Here is a 24,374-nt window from a genome sequence, read left to right as displayed (position 1 = left end):
TGACGAAGGGCCGAGTCTCTGACACGAAGTTCTGTGAAGGAACAGAGCTCTTGCTCATATTCTGTGCCCTTTCCTCCACCCCCCAGCATCCTGTGACCTCTCCCCAGGAATCCCAGGAACAGCCTCAAGACAAGTTTTTAAACTTGTCGGGACCCATTCCCCCTCCACTTGCCCACCCCCAACATCTTCCCACACCTGACTGCTAACTTCATGGCCCTGGTGCCCTCCTCAGGAGAAATGGTGTGACTTCTGCAATGCAGGTCCTACCAGATTCCCACTGAGAATGGAATCATCAAAGGCCACATCACCTTTCTAATCCCCTTCCCCTGTCAACCCTTCCCTCCCAATTCAGACATACCAGCCCATCAACCCTTCTCCCTCCTAACCCTGCTACAACTCCCTAATAGCTGCCAGTTCAAGACATTAATGATCTGGAAGGGGGCGGGGAAGAGCATGTTAATGAAATCCACAGACGATACTAACTTGGGAGGAGTTGCAGATAGTATGGAGGACAGACAAATACACAGCTCTCAAGAGAAATCAGACACATGGCCAGGAAAATCACAACATAAGATTTGCCTTGGAAAAATAGAAGTTAATGTATCAAGGAAAAAAAATAATACCAAACACACACATTCAATGGGTAACAGTAATGCTGAAAGCACCACAGTGGGGGACAGTGAATATCAAAGACGACATGATATGGTGGCAACCAAAGCCAGTGTCATTTTGTGTTTAATGTGGAGACATCACATCACAGAGCAGGGCAAGTAATAGTTCCACATTACATGAACTGAATGCAATTGCATCAGAAATACTGTATTCATTCTGGACACCTCATTAGCAAAAAGATAGACACAATGGAGGCAGTTCAGAGAAAAGCTCCACAAATGAGGAGCAGGCTGGAAGGGCTGACTTTATACGGGCAAATCAAAAGAACTCATTATGCAGATTTTGGCTAAATAACCAATATAGTGGGGATACATTTTCACAGTCTGCAAATATCCAAGGGTGCAAAAACCCTAAGAAAGGAGAGATTGTTTAGTGAAACACATGGGGTATCACTGGGAGGAATGTGATGAAATCCAGAGAGACAATTTAGAGTATCAAGAAGAACTGCCAGAACGGGGTGAATTAGGGTATAGACAAAGAGCCAAAGGGAGCAGGGAAAATTGCATCCTTTGGACCTAGATCTAGTTAAACAACAGGAAAAACATTGACTAATAATTTTATTACATTTCCCCCTCTTCAACAAAAATTCTACATTTTGACACCCCAATAGTGGGTCAAAAGCTATAAAAATATGTTTATTAATATTGTTCCTATTTTGAATTTTAACAAACTCTTCATTGGACTTTTACGAACTAGGTGAGACCACACAGTAGACAATATGGATATGAAACACTCCTGAATTGTTTGGGAATGCACCTGAGGACCTATCTCATAGAATTGGAAGGGACCCCAAAAAGTCATTGAGTCCAGCCCCCTGCCTTCACTAGCAGAACCAAGTACTGATTTTTGTCCCAGATCCCTAAGTGGCCCCCTTAAAGGCTGAACTCACAACCCTGGGATTAGCAGGCCAATGCTCAAACCACTGAGCTAGACCTAGGTAGCTCTTTTCTATTCCTAACTTCTATGATGCCCCATCTGTCCCCACCACCAGATTGCAAAATATTCTCAATTTCTCCCAACCTAATCCAAACTGTCTGAATAGGGCAGGCTCCAGAGCTGACAATCGCTCTCAATAATGCAACTCTGGCTTCCTAACAACAGCTTCAGAGTTCATAGGTGCACAACTAGGTAGGCTGTCTATAGCACAAAGCTACCCAAGTACTAAGACATGTGACAGCTAGAATCCAAACAGAATAAATGGCGAAAAACAGGAGAGCATACAAAATACTGTAGTTAATTTTCCAGCAGCAGAGGGACAATGAGAAGTCATTTTTGTTACTTGAAATAACATCTTAAAGACTTGCCAGCAGAGTCTCAGTTGGTGTATATTAATACAGCTTCTTTGGCTTGGAACTATGCCAATTTAAACCAACTGAGGATCTGGTCCCTTCCTCTTCTATTCAGCTCTACAAATTTTCTCTGATTTCTTTTCTCTTGTTTTTTATGGTTTCTTTTGGGGGTAAAGTGCAAACATAATTGGCTTTGCTTAACAATAATAAATTTGTGTAGCAGCTTATCTGCCAAAACACTGCTGTCAGTGCATCAGCAATTGACGTCAGTGTACTTCATTACACAGCAGCCACTGCAGAGCCAGTAGAGGGAACATGGACAGAAAGGCCCAATACATAGTGGCTATGTTTGTTGTCAATTTCACAGCCGTGGAGTAATTCACTGCATGCAACTATCCCTCCTAGCAATGCAATAACACCAGATCTCACAAATAAGGGAGGGATCCCATTGATTTCAATGTGCTTTGGATCAGGCCCTAAGAAGGGTGGGGGGCCTGGTAAGTACTTAGAAGGGAAAAAACAGTTCTGGAGGAAGCTTATGTTGGTGATTCAGATGGAAGCACTATTGTCTCAGGGTTAGCATTGATCCCATGTCCCTTGAGTGGCACTAGAGAGGGTTGTGCTGCTGGAGGGAGTGTTTATAGGATGAGACATAAAACCAAAATCCTGACCACTCTGCGTTGCCAACTCTCATCATTTTTATTGCAAGTCTTATCATATTTGGCAGTTTTTATTCAAGCCCCAGCTTCTAGAGTCATATTCTTTTGTGTGAATCTCAATTTTCTCATTTAAAATAAAAACAAGTGTCTAGCTGTCGTGGTTGCACAGAAAAGCTGGAAAACGTAACCTGAGTGCACCCTAAAGGCTCAGAGATAAGAGGGCCAAGAAAAAAAAGCCCCAAATATATTATTTTTAAAAATCTCATGATTTTTAAGCCAGTCTCGTGATTTTTGAACACTTGCAGTTGGCAATACTGCCATGTGTGCTCACTAAAGAGCCTAGAGTGCTTTTGAAAGAGGAAAGGTTTTAGCCCGAGCTTCCTGGCTAAGTTCCAGGTGCAGTAATTCTATCGAGTTTACCAAACTATGCTCTGCAGTTTGTTTAATCTGGTGTTCTTCTTCATTTCCTGTCCAAAAGTGTTGTGCTATGTTGAAATGTGCTTTCAACAGCTGCTGCATTTCACCCAGAGGGGGCTGCATTTCGTAGATGGGTGCAGTGTTTCTTGCGTATAGATATGCACAGTATAAGAACTTGCATATGTAGGTTGATTATTATAATACCAACTGTAAATGCTTTCAGATCCTTTGGGATGGAAGGCATTAGATAAATGCTCAGTATCGTTATTACATTATTCAAAAGTGAGGTTCATAATCCAGAGGGGGCTATCACAACAGAGTTTAGCAACAACACATGGCACTGTCAGAACATGGTTTTAATTTTTAAACAGACTCCAAAGGAAGGACAATGCACCTGCAAAGTTATATTTCTCTTGTGTCCTAATAAAGGTTTAGGTTGGGATTTTCAAAGGCCCCTCAGGGAGTTACATTAAAATTAATTGAGATTGGAGCACCTAATAGATTTCTTTGAAAATCACACCCTTAGACGAAGGGTCAAATTTGCAAAAGCGAGAGAGATTTTGGAGCCTAAGCTCCATTTTCAAAAGTGATCTGGGCACTTAGGCCAAGATTTTCAAAAGTGAGTAGTGCCCTTGAATGCCTCCATTTTGGGGCGCCCAAGTGGAGACACTTGAAAGGGGTCTGATTTTCAGAGGGCAGAGGTTCAGTGCTTTCTGAAGTGCAGGCCCTTTAAGGTATCTCTGCAGGCACCAAACTCCTTAGTGGCTTCTGAAAGTCTTGGCTTTAGGGTCCTAAGTCAATAAGACACTTTTCCAAAATGTGACCCCCGTGCTCTACCTGCACACTGACAAGTGCAAAGCCACCAACCTACAATTCTCTCTTCTTCTGGGCCTGGCTCAAGAAAAAAGAACCAATTGATTTTGTGACCTTTTCTTTCCAACAAAACAGACCTCTGCTCAGAGGCTGAGCCTTTGAGGACAAAGCGGGTCTTGATATGTGAGCTCTCGCCCCGTGAAAAAGACACTTTATACCGGACGCACTGACAGTCCTGTGATTGTGGCAGTGCTAGCGTGGGCCACTGAAATAGATTCAAGAGGCAGAGATCTTATTTCACATCATCAGTCCCTAGAGCAACCATGGAATTGGTTTGACTCCTAAGTGACCTGCAACGCAGCAGCTGGGCTACTCCCGCAGATGCTGGCTTTATGTTGAAAGCAACCCCCTTCTACTTCCCTCCCCAGCATTTACTGCTGGGTAGGGGAAGCTGAAGGGAAGGAAAAGAAGAGGGAGGGGAGGCCATTTGCTCATTAAATCCTGTTCTCCAGCAAGAACTGCAGGCATTTCTCCTCTCTCTCTCTCTCACTCTGGTAGGGGCGCTCCCATCTGTGCCTGGAGAAAGGAACTGCTGCTGCTCTGTACCAGTGCCAAGGACAGGAATGCAAAGGAGGCCACAGCCCAGATCCTCCAAGAGGGACACCCCAATTTACACCAGCTGAGGATTTGGCCCCATTTCTCCTCCCAGAGGCAGCTCATTTAATGCCGAGGGGGTGAAAAAGCTCGGGTCATTTGGGGCAACAGAAGGAAAGAAACCCCCTTCCTACGTCTCCCTTTCTCGGCCCTATCTTGCTTCATAAAAAGATCCAGTTAGAACCAAGTGGAAGCAATCCAGTGAGTGGGGAGTATTTGTGCAAGGTCTGGGAGCCTGTCAGGAGCCTGCCCTGTGGTACACTGCACAGTGCAAGTGCTCAGTCTTGGAGAGGGGAACTGCACTGGATGAAGAGAAGAAATTATCTGATCTCATTAATATCCCATCCTCGCCAGCAGAGAGAGTTGCTGGCTGCCTTCCTGGAGGCTGGGATTTTATCTGTTAGTAGCAGTTGTTCTGGTCACGCTCCTATGCCATCATTCTCCTTGCCCCCAATGGTTCGGTCTGACCCTGGCAGCCCCCTTTCTGCTCTATCAATTCCTCCCATGCAGGATTTCCTCCCCCGGAAAGGATGTTCGCTGTCTGCCAGAGATCAGCCTGGCTCAGCTGCATTTCAAAGTACAGGAGAGGTTTTAATTCTTCTGTCCTGGGGGGCTCTGCCCCTCTTCTCCAGTTTGATGAGAGGCTGTAGAGATTAATGTGTCCTCTGAACTGCCAGGGCTTTGTCTCAGAGCACCAGAACTGTGACCTGGCAATTGTCTGGAGGCTGGAGTGAACAGGGACAGAGTGAACTGCTTTGCTAATACAGCCATATCAGACACAGCTTCCAAATGTCCCTCTTTAGAAAAAAGCATCTCAAAGCGCTTGACCAGATCTGCTGCATTCGGAAGCCTGGGAATGTGAATGCTGCTTCTCTCAGAGAGTGGCTAGCACTTGGACAATTGTGGCGAATCCCACCACATGCCCAGAGACCAGACAAGTGCAAGGGGACGGAACTTCTCCTGCACTCAGAGACTACGAGTGTGAATCTCTACAACAGTGCCTGCACAGAGGGCCAATCCCTCTCGCACAGCATCGGAGTAATGCTCATCTTGCATGGAGAGAGATTGAGCTTAGCATGAGGAACCGACTGTGTGGGAGTCCCTAAGGAAGCTGGCGCGGTTACTGCTAAACCGATCTTTGTTATAGAATCGTAGAAATGCAGGACTGTAAGAGACTGTGAGAAGTCTGCAAGTCCAGCCCCTGGCCCTGAGGCAGGGCCAACCAAACCTGGTGTGTCCCTGACAGTTATGCTATTTCTAAAAAGAGCAGGGAAGGACTGCAGGGTTTTTAGAAGCCCGAGGGCCAAATTCTACACCTCACCCAACCCCACAAACCTCTGTGGGAACAAGAAGTGTGTGAATCAGCCTGGAATTTATACACATGATTTTTCCCACCCCCCCCAAGTAAAATACTTTGAACTCGGCAGGATCGGGGCCAGTCTTTAGCTTTTTGGCTTGTCTTAGTATTGTCCTTTGCACAAGAGGGTCGCTCTGTCTCACATGCAGGCAAGAGGCGTGTTTAGCTACATCGTCATGATCTAGCGGTGACCAATATGTACAGTCTGCTCTCACCGTTACCTGTAAGCGACCCCTCATAATTACTGCCAGATTTGGTGGAACCATGAGCACTGCATGTGGAAATGAGGCTAAGAGCCAAAGAGAGGTTGGAGGGTAAGTGCATTGCAGATGTTCATCGCGCACCCATGCTGCATAGCTAATCCTGGTTACATTCACGGGGCAGTCAGTGCCACACAATATTAAAGACAAAGTCCCAAGCACATAAAGGTTTTGACATAAGATGATGAGACAAAGCAAAGAAATTAAGACCTAAGGCTGACAACCCTTCCTGAACCTGAGCAACTTTTGGGGGTAGGGAGTGGGGGCAGACAACCAGTCTGAATTAAAGATAGAGTGACAGTCTGAACTTTGCGTTTCAGAGCTTTGGCAGGGTTCCTTGGCAGCCCTTCTGTTATGTAAACAAGGTCTTGCTGGGCAATGGAATTGAAAGCCTTTTGTGTCCGCGAGTCACTCTTGCTGAGAATGTGTCGCATTACTTTTATATTGCTATTGCAGTAGCACTGAGGCACAGGCCCTGCCCCAAAAAGCCACAGTCTAACAAGATCAGGCAGGCAAAGGGTGGAAGGGGAAACAGAGGCACCGAGTGATGAAGTGACTTGCCTAAAGTGACAGCAGCTCAGAGGCAGAGTCAGGAATAGAACTCAGGTCCCCTGAGTTGCAGTCTAGTGCTCTGTCCCCACTGGACCACATACCCTAGAGGGTCCAAATGGCAACCAATATAGCTTCTGCTCCACCGATCTCCTGCTGGTGCAGATCCATTCCATTGAAGTCAATGGAACTAAGCCAGTTTACACCAGCTGAGGCTCTAGGAGCAAGGGGCAACAGCAGTACAATACTGCCCCCAGGAAGGGGAACATTGGCTCCTGAGGTCCCTTCCAACCCTAATATTCTATGATTCAGGTGATATGTACAGTCCAGGGAACTTTTTTCTCCAGCAGGGCTATTGCGTGGAAGCCAGCAGATACTTGCTTTTTATTCCCTTTGGCGTTCTCTGCTTCTCCCCCTGCTCCTGCCTCCCTAGCCTGACTTCTCTCCCTCCTTCCCAGCTCAGCAGCTTCCCCGCCCTACTTACAGTGACCAGATGTCCCAATCTTATAGGGACAGTCTTGATTTTTGGGTCTTTTTCTTATATAGGCTCCTGTTACCCACCACCCCCTGTCCTGATTTTTCACACTTGCTGTCTGGTCACCCTAGCCCTACTGGCAGGGAGAGGCTTTGCTCTTCCCTACTCCCCCCCACCCCTCTCTGAACCTTGTCGCCAGGGAAGTGAGATGGAGAGGCCAGAGGTGATTTTAACCAAGGAAACCAGGAGAGAAAGAACCATATTGGCCTGGGGAGCTGAGAGTGCAGCCGCCAGAACCAACTGGGTGGGACATGTGCCTGCCCACGAGGAAGGGGAAAGGGACTTTCCTCAGCACCCAGCCCTGGCGAGCAGTGCCAAGTCTCCATGAAAGGAACTCTTGTTTCTATCGCAAAGCATCAGGACCCGAACAAACAGCAAAACCAACTCCACAAAAGACCCTGGGTAACAGCGCTGCTCCCCACACACTCACTAGCCTGCCAGCTCCCATCGGCCCTGCCATGCACAAAGCAACAGTGGCCAGAGCATGCAGCATATTGCAAGTCTGTGGACAAACTGTTACCACCAAAGCACTAGAAGCTGGGCCAAATTCATCTCTGGTGTATCTCTGTTGCAGTCAAGGGAGTTACACCACCAAAGATTAATATGGTCCCTTGTTTTAATGGAGAATCCTATTTGTAGCTGACACTCTTGTTGGTGCCCAATGGGGATGTCACCACCAATGGGAAGGTCCTAGGGTTATTACTACTCCCATTTGAATGAGAGGAGCAGGCCAGGTTCCTCAAGGGGCTGGAGAGGAAGGCAGGGTTTTTCTTCTCTCCAGTTTTAAGGCCCTAAAAAAAGAAAGATTTAGACACATCTTTGTAATAGCAGCATCCACAGTTACCTTAGATGGGATTAAAAAAATCATCCTGAACATACCCCCTCCTGTGCCAGGGCATTAGCCAGCTGCTAACTGATGGGGGTTAGGAAGAAAGTTCCCCTGCCATTATTCCATAATTGTCTAGTTGAGGGTTTCTTGCACTTTCCTCAGAAGCAGCTGTACTGGCCCCTTTCACAGAGACAAGATACAGGACTGGATGGGTCACAAGTCTGATCTGGCAGGGCTGTTCCTGTCGTATGAATGGGGGATTCTTAGGCAATCCAGACTGGCATCCTCCATGTGGTGTGGCCTCACACAGGCGGGGCATGCGAAGTCATGCAGTGAGGAGGACATCATTTTATTCTCCTGAGTGGCATGACCTTGCACACATGGGGCCTGCGTGGTTATACCATGCAGAGGATGCCATTTTGTGTCCTCCATGGGGGCCAGATGGAATCACCCAGCCCACAGGCTGCTTGCTGGACAATGCCCATCCGGTTGGGCGTGCCCTGCATTCATAGACAGCGTATCACTGCGCTCTAAGGTGACTGTTGCACATCCCCTCAGTGCTTATCAGACACCCCTCACTGTGACTGGGGCCACGACTGGGGGGGAGGAGATCACCACTGCAGAATATTTTGGGAATGCAAGTAGCCATTTTCGACTAATTACTAAGACACTGGCTTCCACATTCAGCTCATAAACATCATCTTCAACTACGAACTCTCTGTACTGACGTGGGAGCAGCCACCACACAAACGACACCTCAGCTTCTTGGAGCTGAGCCTTATCCAGCCATCTCACATCCCCAGCCAGGCAGACAGCGCAGAGACGAAGCCTTGTTCGGAGAGACTGTGACACAGTCCCAAGTATCTCCACTGTGCTGATGACGCCTTAGGCCATGCTGCTGGATTGGTCCTCTGAGCACATTCCTATACCCACTGCATAACAAAGCTGACAACACTGACCTTTGTGGGACTCTACAGGAGGGTGCTGGGGCAGATAAATTATTATCCAAAAGGCAGAGCAACTCCAAAGCAATCTCATCAGCTCTGGCTATTCCATGGGACTGATCTGGAAGTGATGCATGAACCAGGCTATTGAGAGCAAAGGATGGCTTTAACAGTGCACCACTTGATCAGTTTAATTTCTGTTTTAAAATCAAAGCTATTTAGGAATTCAAGGAGCTCAGAAAATTTAATTAACTAGTCAGCTCCTGGTCCCTCTGTCATTAACACACACACACACACACACACACACACACACACACACACACACACACACACACACACACACACACACACACACACACACACACACACACACCTCAACTGACTCCATAGAAATTTTGTTTCAAAACATTATCTCCTGGGCAGAAGCCTCCAATGCAGAATTTCAGGTGAAAGCGCATTTTAACGGATGTAATCAATCACTGGAAATTGAAGGTTGTAAAAAGAAGTGCTGATGCCTCCTTAACTTCCAACACTCTACCCACAATATCATGCCCAGCAGCTCTTCCAATACACTATCTCAACTCCTTGTAAACTTTGTTACACGCTGTTGAGTTTTAAAATGATCATCTTCAAAAACCTAATGCACCTCGGATGGAAAACTGCTCCACCTCTTTTCTCCTCTCTGCGCGCCTTCATTTTTTCTTCTTCCCTTTAGCATCTGTATGTTGGCAAATCTTTCTGCCACAGCAGATGAAGTCCCTGCAGGGATGGCACCTGAGGAACTTTTCAAGTGCAGAGGATGCAGGTCTCCATAGACAGGCAGGAATGAGTGAGCTGGAAGCAAATTCTCTAACAATAATGATAAAGCGTCCCAGTGCCCTAGCAGTGATGGAAGCCTCTGGTGCTTCCCCTCCTTCAAAAAGTAGTCAGAAATGACATTTGGGAAATTGGGAGCCAAAAACCCATTCCCCAGCTGCTAGGAACTCCTAAGCCAGATACAGTGAACAGCAAACCAGATCAACAACATGAACAGAGAGTGAGAATTTTGTTTAAGCAGCAGCAGCTGGAGACAGCAACTAAATGGAAAGTGAAGGGAATCAAGAAAATGGTACGTTTTCATCCTGGAGAATTAGCCAGCCTAATGAGTGGGCTCCTGGGTTTGCTTTGGCCTCTCTGGCACTGCTGAATGAGAGCAGGGACCACACGCTTACAGAAAACATGGAACTCAACCTGTGCAAGAGTGCAAGTTTGGTTCCCAAAAGGAGTCACATGCAGGCAATTGAAGGGAGTGGTGACTGCAGTATTTTCACACTGAACTTTGTGTGTGTGTTTGTACACACACACCCCAAAACCATTATACAGGAATGAAGAAATCTCACCTTGTGTGCAAACTCAGGCATGGGGCTACTCCAGTCTTAGCCTGCAGAGGTTTCACTTTATTCTTCTACAGCATTTTCTGACAAGTTAATGAACTGAGCCTCAGAGCAGCCCTGTGAGGTTGTAAGTATTATTACACCCTCCCCTGCTGCCCCCCGCCCCCGACAGGGAAACCAAGGCACAGAGAGATTAAGTGACTTCCCTACAGCCCCACAACAAGTCCATGGCAGAGCTGGGAACAGAACCCAGATCTGACTCCCACTTCTACTGTTAACCAGAGGGCCAGTTTTCCTTGTTCTGCAGAGAAAGAACACACGACAGGGTGCTACGTAACAGATTTTCACAAGCAGTTCCAGTGTCCAGGTATGAGCACCTTGAAAGCAAAATGTTTCTATACAGCTAAATACACTGAAATACCCTGCCAAGAGAGGGATCTGATTAACAACCAGACAACACTCAGAATGTCAAAAAGACTAGTACTAACACTTCACCCTTAATTTCTTTCTCTATGGCTCTTAGGCCTGGTGTACACAGGGCATTTCATTGGTACTGAGGTTTTGTGCACTTAGGAACTTACATTGCCTCCCATTAATATTTCAGTACCTCACAGGCGGTACGTCTGCATTGCATTCAGACGTGCGATTGGAGCCCAGGCAACTTCACCCACACTAGCTTTGATCTAGCTAACATGGCTAAAAATAGCAGTGAAGATGTGGGAGCGCAGACTCCAACGCAAATGGTACAAGCCTACCCAGAACCCTGTTTCCATACCTGCATTACTCTCTCGTGCTGCAGGCCGGGCTGGTGCATCTGCACTGCTCTTTTTAGCTAGAGTAAGACTAGCATGCAGGTGCCTGCCCCAGCTGCAGTCACACCTCCAGTTGCAGCATAGACAGACCAGCAGTCTTGTCACAACAATAGGGCAGTGCTTTGATCCATGGCTTACAGGAGGGGCTCGAGGCACAGAGGGACTAAGTGACTCACCCAAGGTCACACAGGAAGTTTGTGGCAGAGCAGGGACTTGAATGCAGATTTACCAAGTCCTAGGCTGGAGCCCTAACCCCTGGACCAGCCTTTCCTCCTGGGGATGGGCTATGAATATTGTATGGTCCTGACATTTTCCAACAGTCTCCCCTGTTCCATTGTAGACCCCCCTTCTTCCACTGTCTATATGTAATGGGAAAGGGCCAGCATCAGCTGTGCTAAAAGCCCTTCTAACCCATGAGGGCTTAACAGCCTGTGCACTGAATTTCTCAGCTGTGTTGGTCCAGCTCAGTCCCTCTGGAGTTCTCTTAGCTCAGTTTCCCTTCACATTCAGTTCTCTTGCTCCATCAGTTCACAGCACAGTGGACACCAAACTCCACTTGGGGGATAAAAAAGTTAATTTCCTTGTTCCTGGAGAGGCTGGCAGACAACTGCTCACAAAGATCTTGTTACAGAACATGCGCCAGCAGCTCTGCTACTCTTACAGCATAGCGGCCTGCAGCATTGTGCTGCTGAGCCTGACATGTAGTCTGGCACTTTACAGCCTGGAGGGCAGGGCACTGACCGGGACAGAGCCTGCTCTGATGCAGGCGGAACAGAGATTTGAGGCTCCCACATATCAGGCAAGTGCACATACATGCAGCAAGTTCCATTGTAATCATAGGCATTCCGAGGGCGAGCAATGGGCTCTGAGGACAGAATATGGCACTTAGTTAACAATTCCGTGTGGATGCATGAGACTGAAACTCATTCTGCCCATTCTCTAGAGGTGTGTTGGCTTTGGAGTGCTAAGAACTAAACCCATCATACAAGCACAGGGCTTCTGCACACTGCAGGTTTTAGCCTCTGTTATGCTTACTCCCCACTGCAGCTGCTCCCATGTACTGCAGTGCTGCATCACTATAACAGTGACTTGCGCTGCACCAAACCAGAGTTAGCTGCTCCAGGGCAAGTGAAGCCCAGTCCTGCCATCGGGTCTGTGCAGGAGAACCCTTACCCCACCTGGAGCCATGTACAGGCACAGGGGCTTATCTCTATGGATCCAAATGCAGGACAAGGACCTAACTGGCCACTAAAGTGAGCACCCATAATTCTGGACACACGCAAGGGGAAGATCTATGCAATTTCTGCCTAGCCATTTCTCAGAGCAGAACTACATTTTGAACGTCGGTGCTGACCAGCTGGTGTCTTTATTCTCCCTTCTGTTTTATTTTCAGACTATTTCTGTTACAGATATATGTCTCTTTTTAAATCCAGATGTTAAGTTTGGAACTAATGGGGGGAGGGAGATTCTTCTAGAGCTGCAGCTGGGACTGTAGAAGGGTTCTATCGAAACCCCACTAAAATGGAAATGCAAATTGGCAACAATGGTTTGACCACGAGGTCATCTCCCTTAGCAATATACATGGGGGAAGTAGAAGTAGGGCCGCGTGCTGTATTCCAGTACTATAGATGGGGCATACATGATGCACATGTGTTTATCTACTATGCAAACTATCTGTGCTCTATACTGCCTGCCCTAGTCACTCATGTGCTACTGTGTATGGAGTGGAGCCTATGCATAGTTTTAATATCTTTCTATAACTCCAGATGTGTTAACAGAATTGTTCTAAAACATAATTCCTGCTAACATAATCTAGACCAAAGTATAACATTGTTAGTTATATCACAGTAGCACCTAGATGCCCCATAATACCAGGGTCCCACTGTGCTAGACGTGGTAAAGACACATAGTAAGAGACAGTCTCTACCCTAAAGAGCTTACGGTGAGATTGACAAGACAAAAGATGGGAGGGAAAACTGAGGCACGGAGAGGTGACGTGATTTGCCCCAGGTCACACAACAGGCCAGTGGCAGAGCAAGAAATAGAGACAAGGCTTTGGAGCTGTGCTGTGGCTCTGCTCCAGCTCCAGGCAAAAACCTGCAGCTCCACTGCTCCGGAGCTGCTCCACGCTCCAGCTCCGGGTTCTGCTCCAAATCCCTGAATAGAGACTAGGTCTGCTGAGCCCCCAGCCAATGTCTTAGTCACTACACCACGCTGTCGCTCATATACATGGGAAATGTAGTTTGTAAAACTGCGTCCGCTAGCCTGACAAGCTGTGTCAGCAGGAGCTGTTTTTAAATTGCGTTTTAAAACAGTTTCACCAGCTCCATTAACATACTCACACAGACAGCGCCAAAGAGAATAAATGCAAACAACAGGCACAACAGACATGTATGGGACCCATTTTCAATCTGCCACAATGATTTAGCTGCACTCCACCCGGCAATGTTGTCACAAGGCAGGTCACTCCATTGCACGCATTATCGTTTTAATTACTGTGTTGTTAAATGAATTCAGCAATGGTCTGACAGCCCTGAAGACTGAGGGGCTAGATTTAATCACAGACCAGGCCCTACAGCAGTGGCCATGGCAATGCAACCTTTCCCCTCAGCCTCTCACCAATGACCACTTCTAGGGGTCAGACAGGAAGTCAGTCTCTAGACCCCATTCACTCCCTGGGCTCTTTGCCAAGATTGCCAACTGTGATGGTGGTTTCTGTAGTGTGGACACCTGTGTTCACTAAGAATGGGGCAGAGTCAACCAGCTCATTTCACATAGGTCACCAAACACCTTTCAGGTGGTAATGGCTGTGTTCACTATTAACCTGGATCCAATTAAAACCAATTACATCCTTTACCTGGGGTCTCCCTCAATGCCATGATGAACTCTGCCACACTGGCATGACAGAGCAAGCTAAAGGGAGCATTGGTAGCCTTACATTCCAAAAATACAACAATCTCCGCTCTTCCCACCCCCCTACACACACAGGGCTGGGCCATCAGCTGGGTTTGAAATCAACTCATGATGTTTAGCACTGCAGGTCACACCTCTGTTATTTGAGCTGAGGGATTAACTTCATTAGCTGATGGTGATGGTAGTACATGGTTATCCTGGAGTGTACCAGCCACTGGAAGGAGATTAATAGGTTCTTTGCCATTGTATTACAAATGCACTTTGTTTTTGTATATTTCAATATTTCAGTATTTAACATTACTGAAATATTCAGAGCCAGCATCTGTGCTGGTGTTAATGGCACAGCTGGACTTCAGTTGCATGTTACTCAATTACACCAATAGAGAATTTAGCCCTGACTTTGCTTTTAATATCCTCATCTTTATCATAAAGGCAAAGGGACAGTTTCCAACAGGCCTCAGTCCAGCCACCACTTTTACACAGTGAATTTTGCTTGCACAATTATGTGCAGGAGAAAATTCAGGGATTTGCACAAACTGCATGTGAAAATTGAGACCAGTTTTTCAAATCTGGCTCAAAACACTAGCTAACTTTTGGCTTTACTGAGTGGAATTTACACAGTGATCCCCTCCTCCTCCTTTTTTGTTTGTTTCCTTCATTAGAAAGAGCCCGGGATTATCTGCACAAGACTGGAAGGTTCATTGTAATTGGTGGAATCGTCTCACCTGTACATGACTCCTATGGGAAGCAGGTTAGTTGATCAAGTTCTTGCTCTCTCCTGTGTGATATTGCCAAAGTAATATGCAGGAAGCTGGGAGTGTGCATGAATGACAGGAAGAGTTAGGTCTGAGGGTTTCTAGTTCAATGAACACTCTGGGGAATCAGGTAATACTGGTTCCAAAACTGAGTCTGCAGGAGAGTGAAATCTTACAGCTCAGCTGATGCCAGAGTGAAAGCTGTGGGGAAGCTGAGCAGAAGGCTGGGATAAGATTGCGTGGGTCACATAGTACCCATTCATAGTTCTGATTAACCTGATGTAGGGACAGCAGTGTTACCAGCTCTTTTGATTTTACCTCAAGTCTAGCTTTTTTCTTAAAGCAGCAGCTCCTGCAGTCCTGTGATTACACAAAAATCTCAGCTTTCCTTTAACTTTTGCCCCCAAGTTTCTAGCCCTTGTGATTACAGAGGAAAGCTGGAAAATGTGATCCCTAAAGGCAAAAAAACCAGAAAGCAAATAATGGGTTTTTTTTAATCTCATGTTTTAAAACCAATTTTATAAGTTTGGGGGCCTGGCTCATGATTTTCATACGCTTGGGTTTGGCAATACTGGGGCAGGAGCTGTTAAAAGCATCTTCTGGAGAACGAAATCCAAAGACGGGGAAATCTCTATATTTGAGCTGCAGAAGTCTCCTCCTAACCAAAAAGAGACTCGAGAAAATGCTGTCCCTATCATTAGCCCCCAGGCCAAACAGGATTCAGAGAGAAGCAAAGCTCTTATGATGTCATATAGGCTGCTTAGTTCTGCCCTCTGAATCCAGGCAAGACATAGATACCTCTGCCCTATGCTGATGAGTAACCTTGGTGATGGCCCATCTGTGGGGGTGCTATTGGGTTCACACTCAATTTAGCGGACCTGTGTCCCTCTGGTGCATTCAAGAGAGCTTGGACTAGGTTTTGGTGGGGAAATCACAGAATTGAGTCAGGTACAAGCTTGAGGGAGGACTGGACATTGGACAAAGCTTCACTGATTCTCCCTGCATCCTCTATTAGTTACTATTCTCTTTCAGGGCCTGGTCTCCAGCCGACACCGTCTGACCATGTGCCAACTGGCCGTCCAGTCCTCTGACTGGATCAGGTGAGGTAACAGCTTATGTATTGCCAGCAGGGTTATACAGGGAGCCTTTGAAAGACACGACGCTCCTTTTATGGGGCAACGCCGGCCTGTAGGAATCCAGTTCGAGTCACATCCACCAGTTCAGGGGAAGGTCAGTTCAGACTGAGCTTGGAGAGGATTTTCAAGGGGCTCATCTCAGAGCCAGCAAGTGGTAGCTAGTGATGTGCATCAAACATCCCCACCAAAGGAGGAGGTGAAAGCAAAGCTCCAGTCAGCCCTTCTGGCTGCAGCTGATGACAGACACCCTTATGGGCTAAGCACGCAGTGTGTAATTAAAGCAAGCTTCCACTAATTACCTTAATTATGCACCAGAAAAGTTTGTGCCATTATAATTTGCATAGAAAGAGCATGTTTTAATAATGGCCCATTGTTACTGTGAGTGCGCATGCCTGTATAAAAAAACTCAGCAATCTTTGTAGGTCAGAGGAAGCGCAGGTTCCTCACACAAGGAGAGAAAGTGGGAGGAGGCTGCTGAAAAGAAAGGGAATGAGCAAACAGGCTATGGAGGAGAGTAGGGAAGGGGAAGAACAAGGAGAGTGGGACAAGTACCAGGAGGAATTGCAAGGGAGGAAGATCAAGAAGGTTGAGAAAAGCAGTAACAAATAGGGCACACCTGGGCCTGATCCAAATCCCATTGACTTCAGCGGGATTCTTTCCATTGGATGAGACCCAGATAGAGTTGACTAATATTGATGGCCACATGGAGAGACACCAAGTTGCATCAGATGATATGGAAGCTATCAGAAGGATTGGGTGGATGGTCATGACTGCATGAGTGAGTGTCTGCCTGGCTTTGGTCAGCCTGTGTGTCTGACACAGCTGGGAGCATCTGGCCATACATGTAGAAGCTTGTCTGTATGCACAGGCTCTGAGTGCTATTGTTTATTATTACCACTAGTGTCAACCCTAATGAAGAGCGGAGATGGTTTCTAACTTAGCTCAGGCGTGTGCAGCAGAGAGGTTACACAGCCATTAGGCACTCCGCATGTTTTTAATTAGTGAGATCACGTCTGAGAGTCCTCAGGTGGGGTGTGAGAGAAAAAATATATTCAGCTGCTAAGAAAATGTTTAAGAAACATCCCAATTTAGCAGCTCATTAAGTTTTCAATTAAGCCAGGCTGTAGCATTGGAGGTTTGTCTTTCACAACCTGGTGTATAGAGGAGAGATGGAAATTCCTGTACCCACATTCTGTGTAAGACAGGCATGAAATCTCATTGCCAGGAAAGGCCCTGGGAACATCCAGGGTGTGATTAGCAATTCATGAAAGACTGGCGGCTTTCAGAAGGTCTGAGAAAAGCAAAAGAAAAAGAAGAGTTTTCCTGCTCTGGGAAAAAGGCCCAGTGAAGGAGCGGTGGGGGAAGCTTTTCCTAGAAAAAAGACTGCCTTTCATATTGTCTTTGTGCAAAAAGACAAAGGCTCCAGACTAATGAATTCCCCCTATAGCCTCAAGAAACAACCGCTGGATAAATTTTGTGTCTCCCAAATGATTTTACAAACATCCGGTTATGGGGAAGGATGGTCCAGTGGTTAGAACACTAGCTGTGAGGATAAGAGACACTACAGTTCAATTCCCTGTTCTACCATAGACTTTCTATGTGACCTAGGGCAAGTCCCTTAGCTTCCCATCTGTACAATGGGGATAAGAGCACTGTCCTCTCTCACAAGTCGGAGGCCAGCCAAGGGAGAGAAAGCAAGAGATAGGGATAATTTTTATGAATAATGTCACAGCTCCTGGACACTGCATCCCAAGGCACAGTTACATCCCCTCTCACCCAGACCCCTACCTGGGGCTTCTCTTTACTGGCACCAGCTGCGCCAGTGCAAATCACTTGTTACCCAAGCCAGCACGTCTAATGCAAGGGGCTCACGCTGGTGTGGTGACAGCCCCAGCACCGACAAGGCTTTCGCCACGTTCCCCGTTTCCACTCTTCCTTGTACTGCTCTGACCTTTCAGTAATGCAACAGAGGACAGCGGGTTATTTCACCAGAGGTTGGTGCAGTAAACGATGTTACCTCACCTGCCTTGTCTTGCTAAAAGCCAGCAATGACTGTCAGTGGGACTGCCCTTCCCTTTCTCTGTGAGGGCCGCATCATGTAACTGTTGCTCAGGCACGTGAGAGTGAGTCAGGCTGGTATGCTGCCGGTGCCATCGTGTTTGGTGGTGCTCAGCTATCAGGACTGCACTTGCACGCAGTTTAATTTCCTGAAAGAAAAGTTTAAACCCTTAAAAATTTCCCCCTTTGGCTTTAGCTGTGGCACTTCAGGGTGGGAAGGGTTAAAGATGCTTCCTCCCATATGGATAGAATCACAATAGGTCAAGGCCCAAGAAAGCGGGCAAGTAAGAGCCTCTCTACAGGGTTTTACATCCCTCTGTGATGTAAGTTGCCAACAGGCTGGGCTAGTGCCCAGCAGGGCCGACGAGATGGGGGGGGAAGCCGGTACAAATTACCGGGGCCCAGCTTCTTTGCCCCTGTTTAGCCAGTCCGCCCTTGCTGGGGAGCCCAAACCTGCTCTCGGCGGCCCTGGTGCCCAATATCCCCATGGAAGTGCCCTCCAGGCCAGTGCTCTGCCTGCAGTGCTGGTGTAGTTCAGTGACACCATGTCCCAACAGCCACTGAGCTTCATGCAACTTCCGCCAGCTCCTCCCAGATGCTGTTTGGGTGAGGGGGCAGAAAGAGGAAGCACTTCGTTGCGAGCAGCAGTGGCGTGGGCAGCCATGCACATGTTATGCATGGTGCACACCATTGGAAGGGGCAGGGCAAAAGAGGCAGTTTGCTGCAGGCCCTCCTGCATTTGAGAGGTCCCCCAAACAGAGTCATGCTGAGACACAACGTGCTGGGGTTGCAACACCACTCACGGAAATTTGTCCCAATGGATGCTGTGAGCCCTGCCTTGAGAGTGGTTCAGCTGTGCACACCGTGGGAAAAATTTCTGGGAGCAACCCTGGAGAGCAGAAACCCTGGACAGCCATTGCATTTATTCTTCTTCAGGAGCCCAGTGTGCTTCTCTGTCCCATTGTCATGTTGGCAACCAAAGCTGCTGTCTCAATACATTTCCATGCAGTGTCTGGCACCTGGGCGGAGGCCAGAGGAGAAGAGCTTTTAGGTGGGCATGCCCAGGACTGGGGCGGGATGAGGAAATGGAGCAGGGATGGAGGAGTTTAACCAAAGGCAGGTAGGGAGAATACAATGAGAATGTAATGGCTGGAAAAGCTGCATTTGGCATTTTATTCCAGCCACTAATCGCAGGCAGACATGAGGAAGTTAACTTGGATGATTCCCAGCAGCATGATTGTCTCTTTCTGGCCTCCCCACTGCAACTGAGCGTGCTGGATGGTGAAGGACAGAGCAAGATTCACATGCAAACCCTCTGTGTCATGTTCTCTCCTCTCCACAGGGTTGACCCCTGGGAGTGCTATCAGGACACCTGGCAGACTACCTGCAGCGTACTGGAACACCACCGTGATCTGATGAAGGTGAGTCACACCTGGGCAGGTGTGTCACAGAGTGGGGAGGGGAAAGCTGTGGCTAGTGGGAGAAGTGGTGTAGGAAAGTGGTTAGACCAATGCATTTTTAATGCACGACTCGAATGTCCCTCTGATAGCTTTGATTTGTAGCACTTTCAGGGCTGAGTTCAGGCTCAGCGGTAGCCAATGCAGGGCAGGTTTCTTTCTCTTTCAGGTTGATTCAATTATACTGTGACAAACTAGGAATTTTCTTAATGTTTGCTCTGAATACTGTGTTGGTGCCTCAGTGTCCCCATGGCAGTTCTTAAGTATCTGGTAGAGCAAAGGGACAGTGCACCTAAATGCCTGACACTCTGTCTCCTAGCAACTGATGGCCTGGGCCCCTCCTCCGCAAAGGTGCCAGCTGAAGGTGTTGGAAACAAAGGGATCAGATGACCTCCTGGCCCGGGAAAGGGGCTGAGCAGAGAGGAGGGGCTGGGAGGGGTTGTTAGTCTGGAGCTGGCTGGGGTCGAGGAGTGAAGTGCAGACGTGGGGGGTCTGGTTCACTGCCCCCTAGAATGGACCCGGCCGAGGGGTCCGGTTCGCTGTATCTACAGGCTCTGTTTTAGACCCTGTTCCTGTCATCGAATAAACCTCTGTTTTACTGGCTGGCTAAGAGTCATGTCTGACTGCAAAGTGGGGGTGCAGGACCCGGTGGCTTCCCCAGGACCCCACTGAGGCAGGCTTGCTGTGGGAAGCACACGGAGGGGCAGAGGATGCTGAATGCTCCAAGGAGAGACCCAGGAGGTGAAGACGTGTGAGCTTCTTGCCCTGAACAAGTCTGCTCCGAGGGAGAGGCGGCTCCCCAAAGTCCTGCCTGGCTTGGTGGGGAGCAGTTCCAGAGCATCGCCCGGTGACTCTGTGACAACTGGTGGCAGTGGCGGGACGTACTGCACCCCGTGAATGGCGCTGCTTGCAGTAAGTGACTGGGGAGCAGTAAAACAAAGGAGAGATAATGAGGACCAGGCGTGCTGAAGGCTCAGAGAGGGATGGTTTCAGGGGGCAGTTAACCTCTGGGAGTGTGTGACCAGCGAGAAGGACTGTTGGAGTAACAGGGTCCCCCTGAGGACTGCAGAGAGCAGTCTCAGGGGAGGAGGAGCTTACCGCTCGACCCTGGGAGAGAGAAGGATTTTGCAGTAGCAGGGTTCCCCTGGAGATTGCAGGAGCAGTCCCAGGGGCAGAGGAGTCTGCAGCTCGACCCTGGCAAAGAGGTGGTGATCACGAGAAGGGCTGGCACACCAGGCGTTCTTCCTGGAAACCATGGGGGAGCCAAGAGCATGCAGGCCTGTGAGTCCAGAACCACTTGGGAATGGTGAAGTGATGGCCTATCACCAGCTCCTTAAGAAGGACATTGTGATCCTGTGCACAAAGAGAGGGTTACGCATGGGGACGTTCACCAAGGCACAGTTAATCGTGCAGTTGGAGGAGGAGGACCGCTCTGAGAAGCAGATTCCTGACCCAGATGGGGCTACAAGAGGATCTGGGAGCAGCTGGAGCATCAGCCAGGCATCCCTGGGAGTCTGGTCCCCAATCAGATGAAGGTCTTCACGATTGGGTTCCCCATCAGGAGATTGGAGACGGATGGGATGGGAGCAGAGCCCAAGAGAGCGAGAGGACCATGAGAGAGAGCAAGAGCCCGAGGAAAAGCTGCAGGAGAAGCAGCAGTAGCGTGGACTGGTGATGGTGGAGCAGAGAGACATAGGGGGCTGCCCAGGGGTCAGTGGGGAAACACGTCTGCGGGGGCGAGACCCTGGGACAGAGAGAACTGTGGTGGTGCAACCCCAGATGCTGAGGGACTGTGGGACCTGGGTGAAGTTCCCTGGGGTGAAGCCCCTCGCCCTGCCTATGGCCCAGATCCCTGTGCAGACCCAGGAGGGGTCGGGCTGGCTGGTAGTTGGGGTTCTCCAGGATATCGGCTCGGAGGCCCTGTTGGGGGGTGACTGTCTCCCCTTGGGACAGGATCCAGGCCCCACTCCTGTAATGGCTGAGGGTTTGAATTCAAATCCAGGGAACCAATTGGCTAGGATGGAAATGGTCAGTGAAAATGCAAATGACCTGGCTGGCAGTGGGGAGGGGCTGCGGGGCTCAGGATACCTGCCTACCTGTAACCAGCCCCCTGGGGCTGAGTGGGAGGGAGAGATGTTCCCCGCCCCCCTGCACACCAGAGCAGAGAGCTCGCTGCCTGGCCCCACTGGGACAGCAAGGGCAGCGCTGATCAAGGGGGGAGCTGAGACCCCAGCTGAGTGGGGGGACACCCAGGCAGGGCAGGTCAGCTGCCAACCAGGTTTGCCTGGTCCAGACGTGCTGCTGGGAAGTGATTACACAGCAGAGAGGGAGCTACCAGGGACAGGGCTCAGGGGGGCTGTGACCCCAGGCCCAGCCAGCGAGAGGGAGCAGGTCCCACTCCCTGCCCCAGCAGCTGAATGCCAGACCGAGCTGCAGAGGGATCCCTCCTTGGAGAAGCTGAGGGAACTTGCTGGCCACAGCGCTGCAAACTCCCTTGGGGAAGGCTGCGGGGACAGAGTCCTGCAGGAGGAGGGATTCCTGTACCGGGAATGGGCTCCCCAAGGGGAAGTAGAACTGGGGGGAATCGGAAGGCAGCTGGTGGTGCCCCAGGAATCCACAGGGTTCTTCCCGTTCGAGCTGCTGGATGGGAGGAGAGTGAGGGGACCCCTGGACCCGGAAAGGAAGGATTGGGAGGAGAAGGGGGAAGACCCCCTGGGGGATCTCTTCCCTGAGGTGGGAGCCAATCTCCCCATCAGGTGTTCCCCGTTCAGAGTCACTGGGAAAGCAACCCAGATCCTGGAGAGAGGGGTCAGGGACCTGCTGGCTTTAGATGGGATCCAGCTGTTTTACAGCCCATGGGCCTCACCTGTGGGGCTGATCCCCAAAGGAGTCAGGATGATCTGGTTTTGTGGGGGCTATCAGAAGCTTAAAGCCATCACAGTGTCTGATGCTGACCCCATGCCTAGGCCTGGGGAGACTCTAGAGAAGCAAAGGGCGATGGAGAACTTGGCCCGGGCAGACACTAATAACGTGTGCATCTTTAGCCAGACCTGGGAGGAACAGGTGTCCCAGGTGAAGAGGGGGCTGGGCTGCCTCAAGGAGGTGGGACTGACGGTAAAAGCTGGAAAGTGTAAGGTGGGGACGGCAGAGGCGTTGTGTCTGGGCCACAAGGTGGGAAGCGGCTGCTCAAGCCCAGAGCTGGCAAAGGCCAAGCTGAGGGCTCTTAACCAAGACAGCCCGAATTGCAGCCCAGAGTGCTGGGAGAAGACCCTGTCCCAGTTTGAACCCCATGGGTATTGGGGATAGCAAAAGTGTTCAATCCGCATAAACCTTCCCACATGCGGCCTGCAAGTGCCATCAAGTACACCCGACCTAAGGGAGGGCGTGAGACTGGACTGTCCTGGTGTAACTCACATCAAGGAATGGGAGAGATGCTGGGGCATCCATGGGAACGTTGGTGGGTTCGAACTTCCCCAGGTCACTGGCTGAAGTGACCTCGCTCAGTTCGGTCTCGAAGGGGGGAGAGATGTGACGAACTAGGAATGTTCTTAATGTTTGCTCTGAATACTGTGTTGGTGCCTCAGTGTCCCCATAGCAGTTCTTAAGTATCTGGCAGAGCAAAGGGACAGTGCACCTAAATGCCTGACCCTCTGTCTCCTAGCAACTGATGGCCTGGGCCCCTCCTCTGCAAAGGTGCCAGCTGAAAGTGTTGGAGACAAAGAGATCAGGTGACCTCCTGGCCCGGGAAAGGGGCTGAGCAGAGAGGAGGGGCTGGGAGGGGTTGTTAGTCTGGAGCTGGCTGGGGTCGAGGAGTGAAGTGCAGACGTGGGGAGTCTGGTTCACTGCCCCCCAGAATGGACCCGGCCGAGGGGTCCGGTTCGCTGTATCTACAAGCTCTGTTTTAGACCCTATTCCTGTCATCGAATAAACATCTGTTTTACTGGCTGGCTAAGAGTCATGTCTGACTGCGAAGTGGGGGTGCAGGACCCTGTGGCTTCCCCAGGACCCCACTGAGGCAGGCTTGCTGTGGGAAGCACACGGAGGGACAGAGGATGCTGAATGCTCCAAGGAGAGACCCAGGAGGTGAAGACGTGTGAGCTTCTTGCCCTGAACAAGTCTGCTCTGAGGGAGAGGCGGCTCCCCAAAGTCCTGCCTGGCTTGGTGGGGAGCAGTTCCAGAGCATCGCCTGGTGACTCCGTGACAGGTTTCTTTCTCTTTCAGGTTGATTCAATTATACCAACGTGATATATATGTTCGATGGACTGATCCTTAGCTGTGGAAAAACAGCATAGCTCCCCTGAAACCTGTGGAGCTGTGACAATTTACCAAGCTGAGGTTCTGGCCCAACACAGGTAGAGGAGACAGAATATTACACAGGCACGTGTCCTCCTCTCCCAGCTGGGAAAAAAAAAAAGGAGTCAGCCCTCTAGGATTGGGTGTGCACATCATCATCAGACAGCAAAGTACCAGTCACACGTTGCAGCAAACAATCCAGCCCAGATCAATACACCCACACGGAGAGGCTAAAAATGCCATCAGTAACAAGGAGCAAGAGGGACATGCCAATTAAAACAAACCCCTGCTCCTCGCAAACGAATCACTCAAACAAGGGATTCCAAACAGCTGCCATTCCTGGAAGCTGAATGGTTCTCCAGACTAGGAAATACGAAAGGCTCCCAGGAATGCACCAAGGCCCAAACGCCAACAACCTCCAATCAGAGATAGTCACAGCACCTGCTATGCAGATCTTGCAGGGTATTAGGACTTCTTGGTACATGGTGTGACAAACTCACTGTCCCGGAACGCCCCCTTTTGGCTAGTCCTGGCACTGCCCCCCTTTTGCCTCCTCTCAACCTCAGGGATCACATGGTCTGCTGTGTGACTCCGCCTGC

The 24,374-nt window shown here is 49.3% G+C and overlaps 1 protein-coding gene across 1 annotated transcript in view; it reads left to right on the top strand.

The window, feature by feature from the left end:
* Positions 1–24,374, top strand: part of NMNAT2 (nicotinamide nucleotide adenylyltransferase 2) — an 80,390-nt gene that overhangs the window by 33,065 nt on the left and 22,951 nt on the right. The window contains exons 2-4 of the mRNA XM_050963597.1: positions 14,739–14,827; positions 15,864–15,931; positions 19,368–19,446. Of these exons, the coding sequence (XP_050819554.1) occupies positions 14,739–14,827; positions 15,864–15,931; positions 19,368–19,446 (236 nt within the window). The remainder of the gene's footprint in view (positions 1–14,738; positions 14,828–15,863; positions 15,932–19,367; positions 19,447–24,374) is intronic.

Source organism: Gopherus flavomarginatus, chromosome 7 (assembly GCF_025201925.1).
Source record: "Gopherus flavomarginatus isolate rGopFla2 chromosome 7, rGopFla2.mat.asm, whole genome shotgun sequence".
NCBI classification, from domain to species: Eukaryota; Metazoa; Chordata; order Testudines; family Testudinidae; genus Gopherus; species Gopherus flavomarginatus.
The sequence above is the reverse complement of the archived record's forward strand: the minus strand, read 5'-3'. Positions and strand labels throughout refer to the sequence as shown.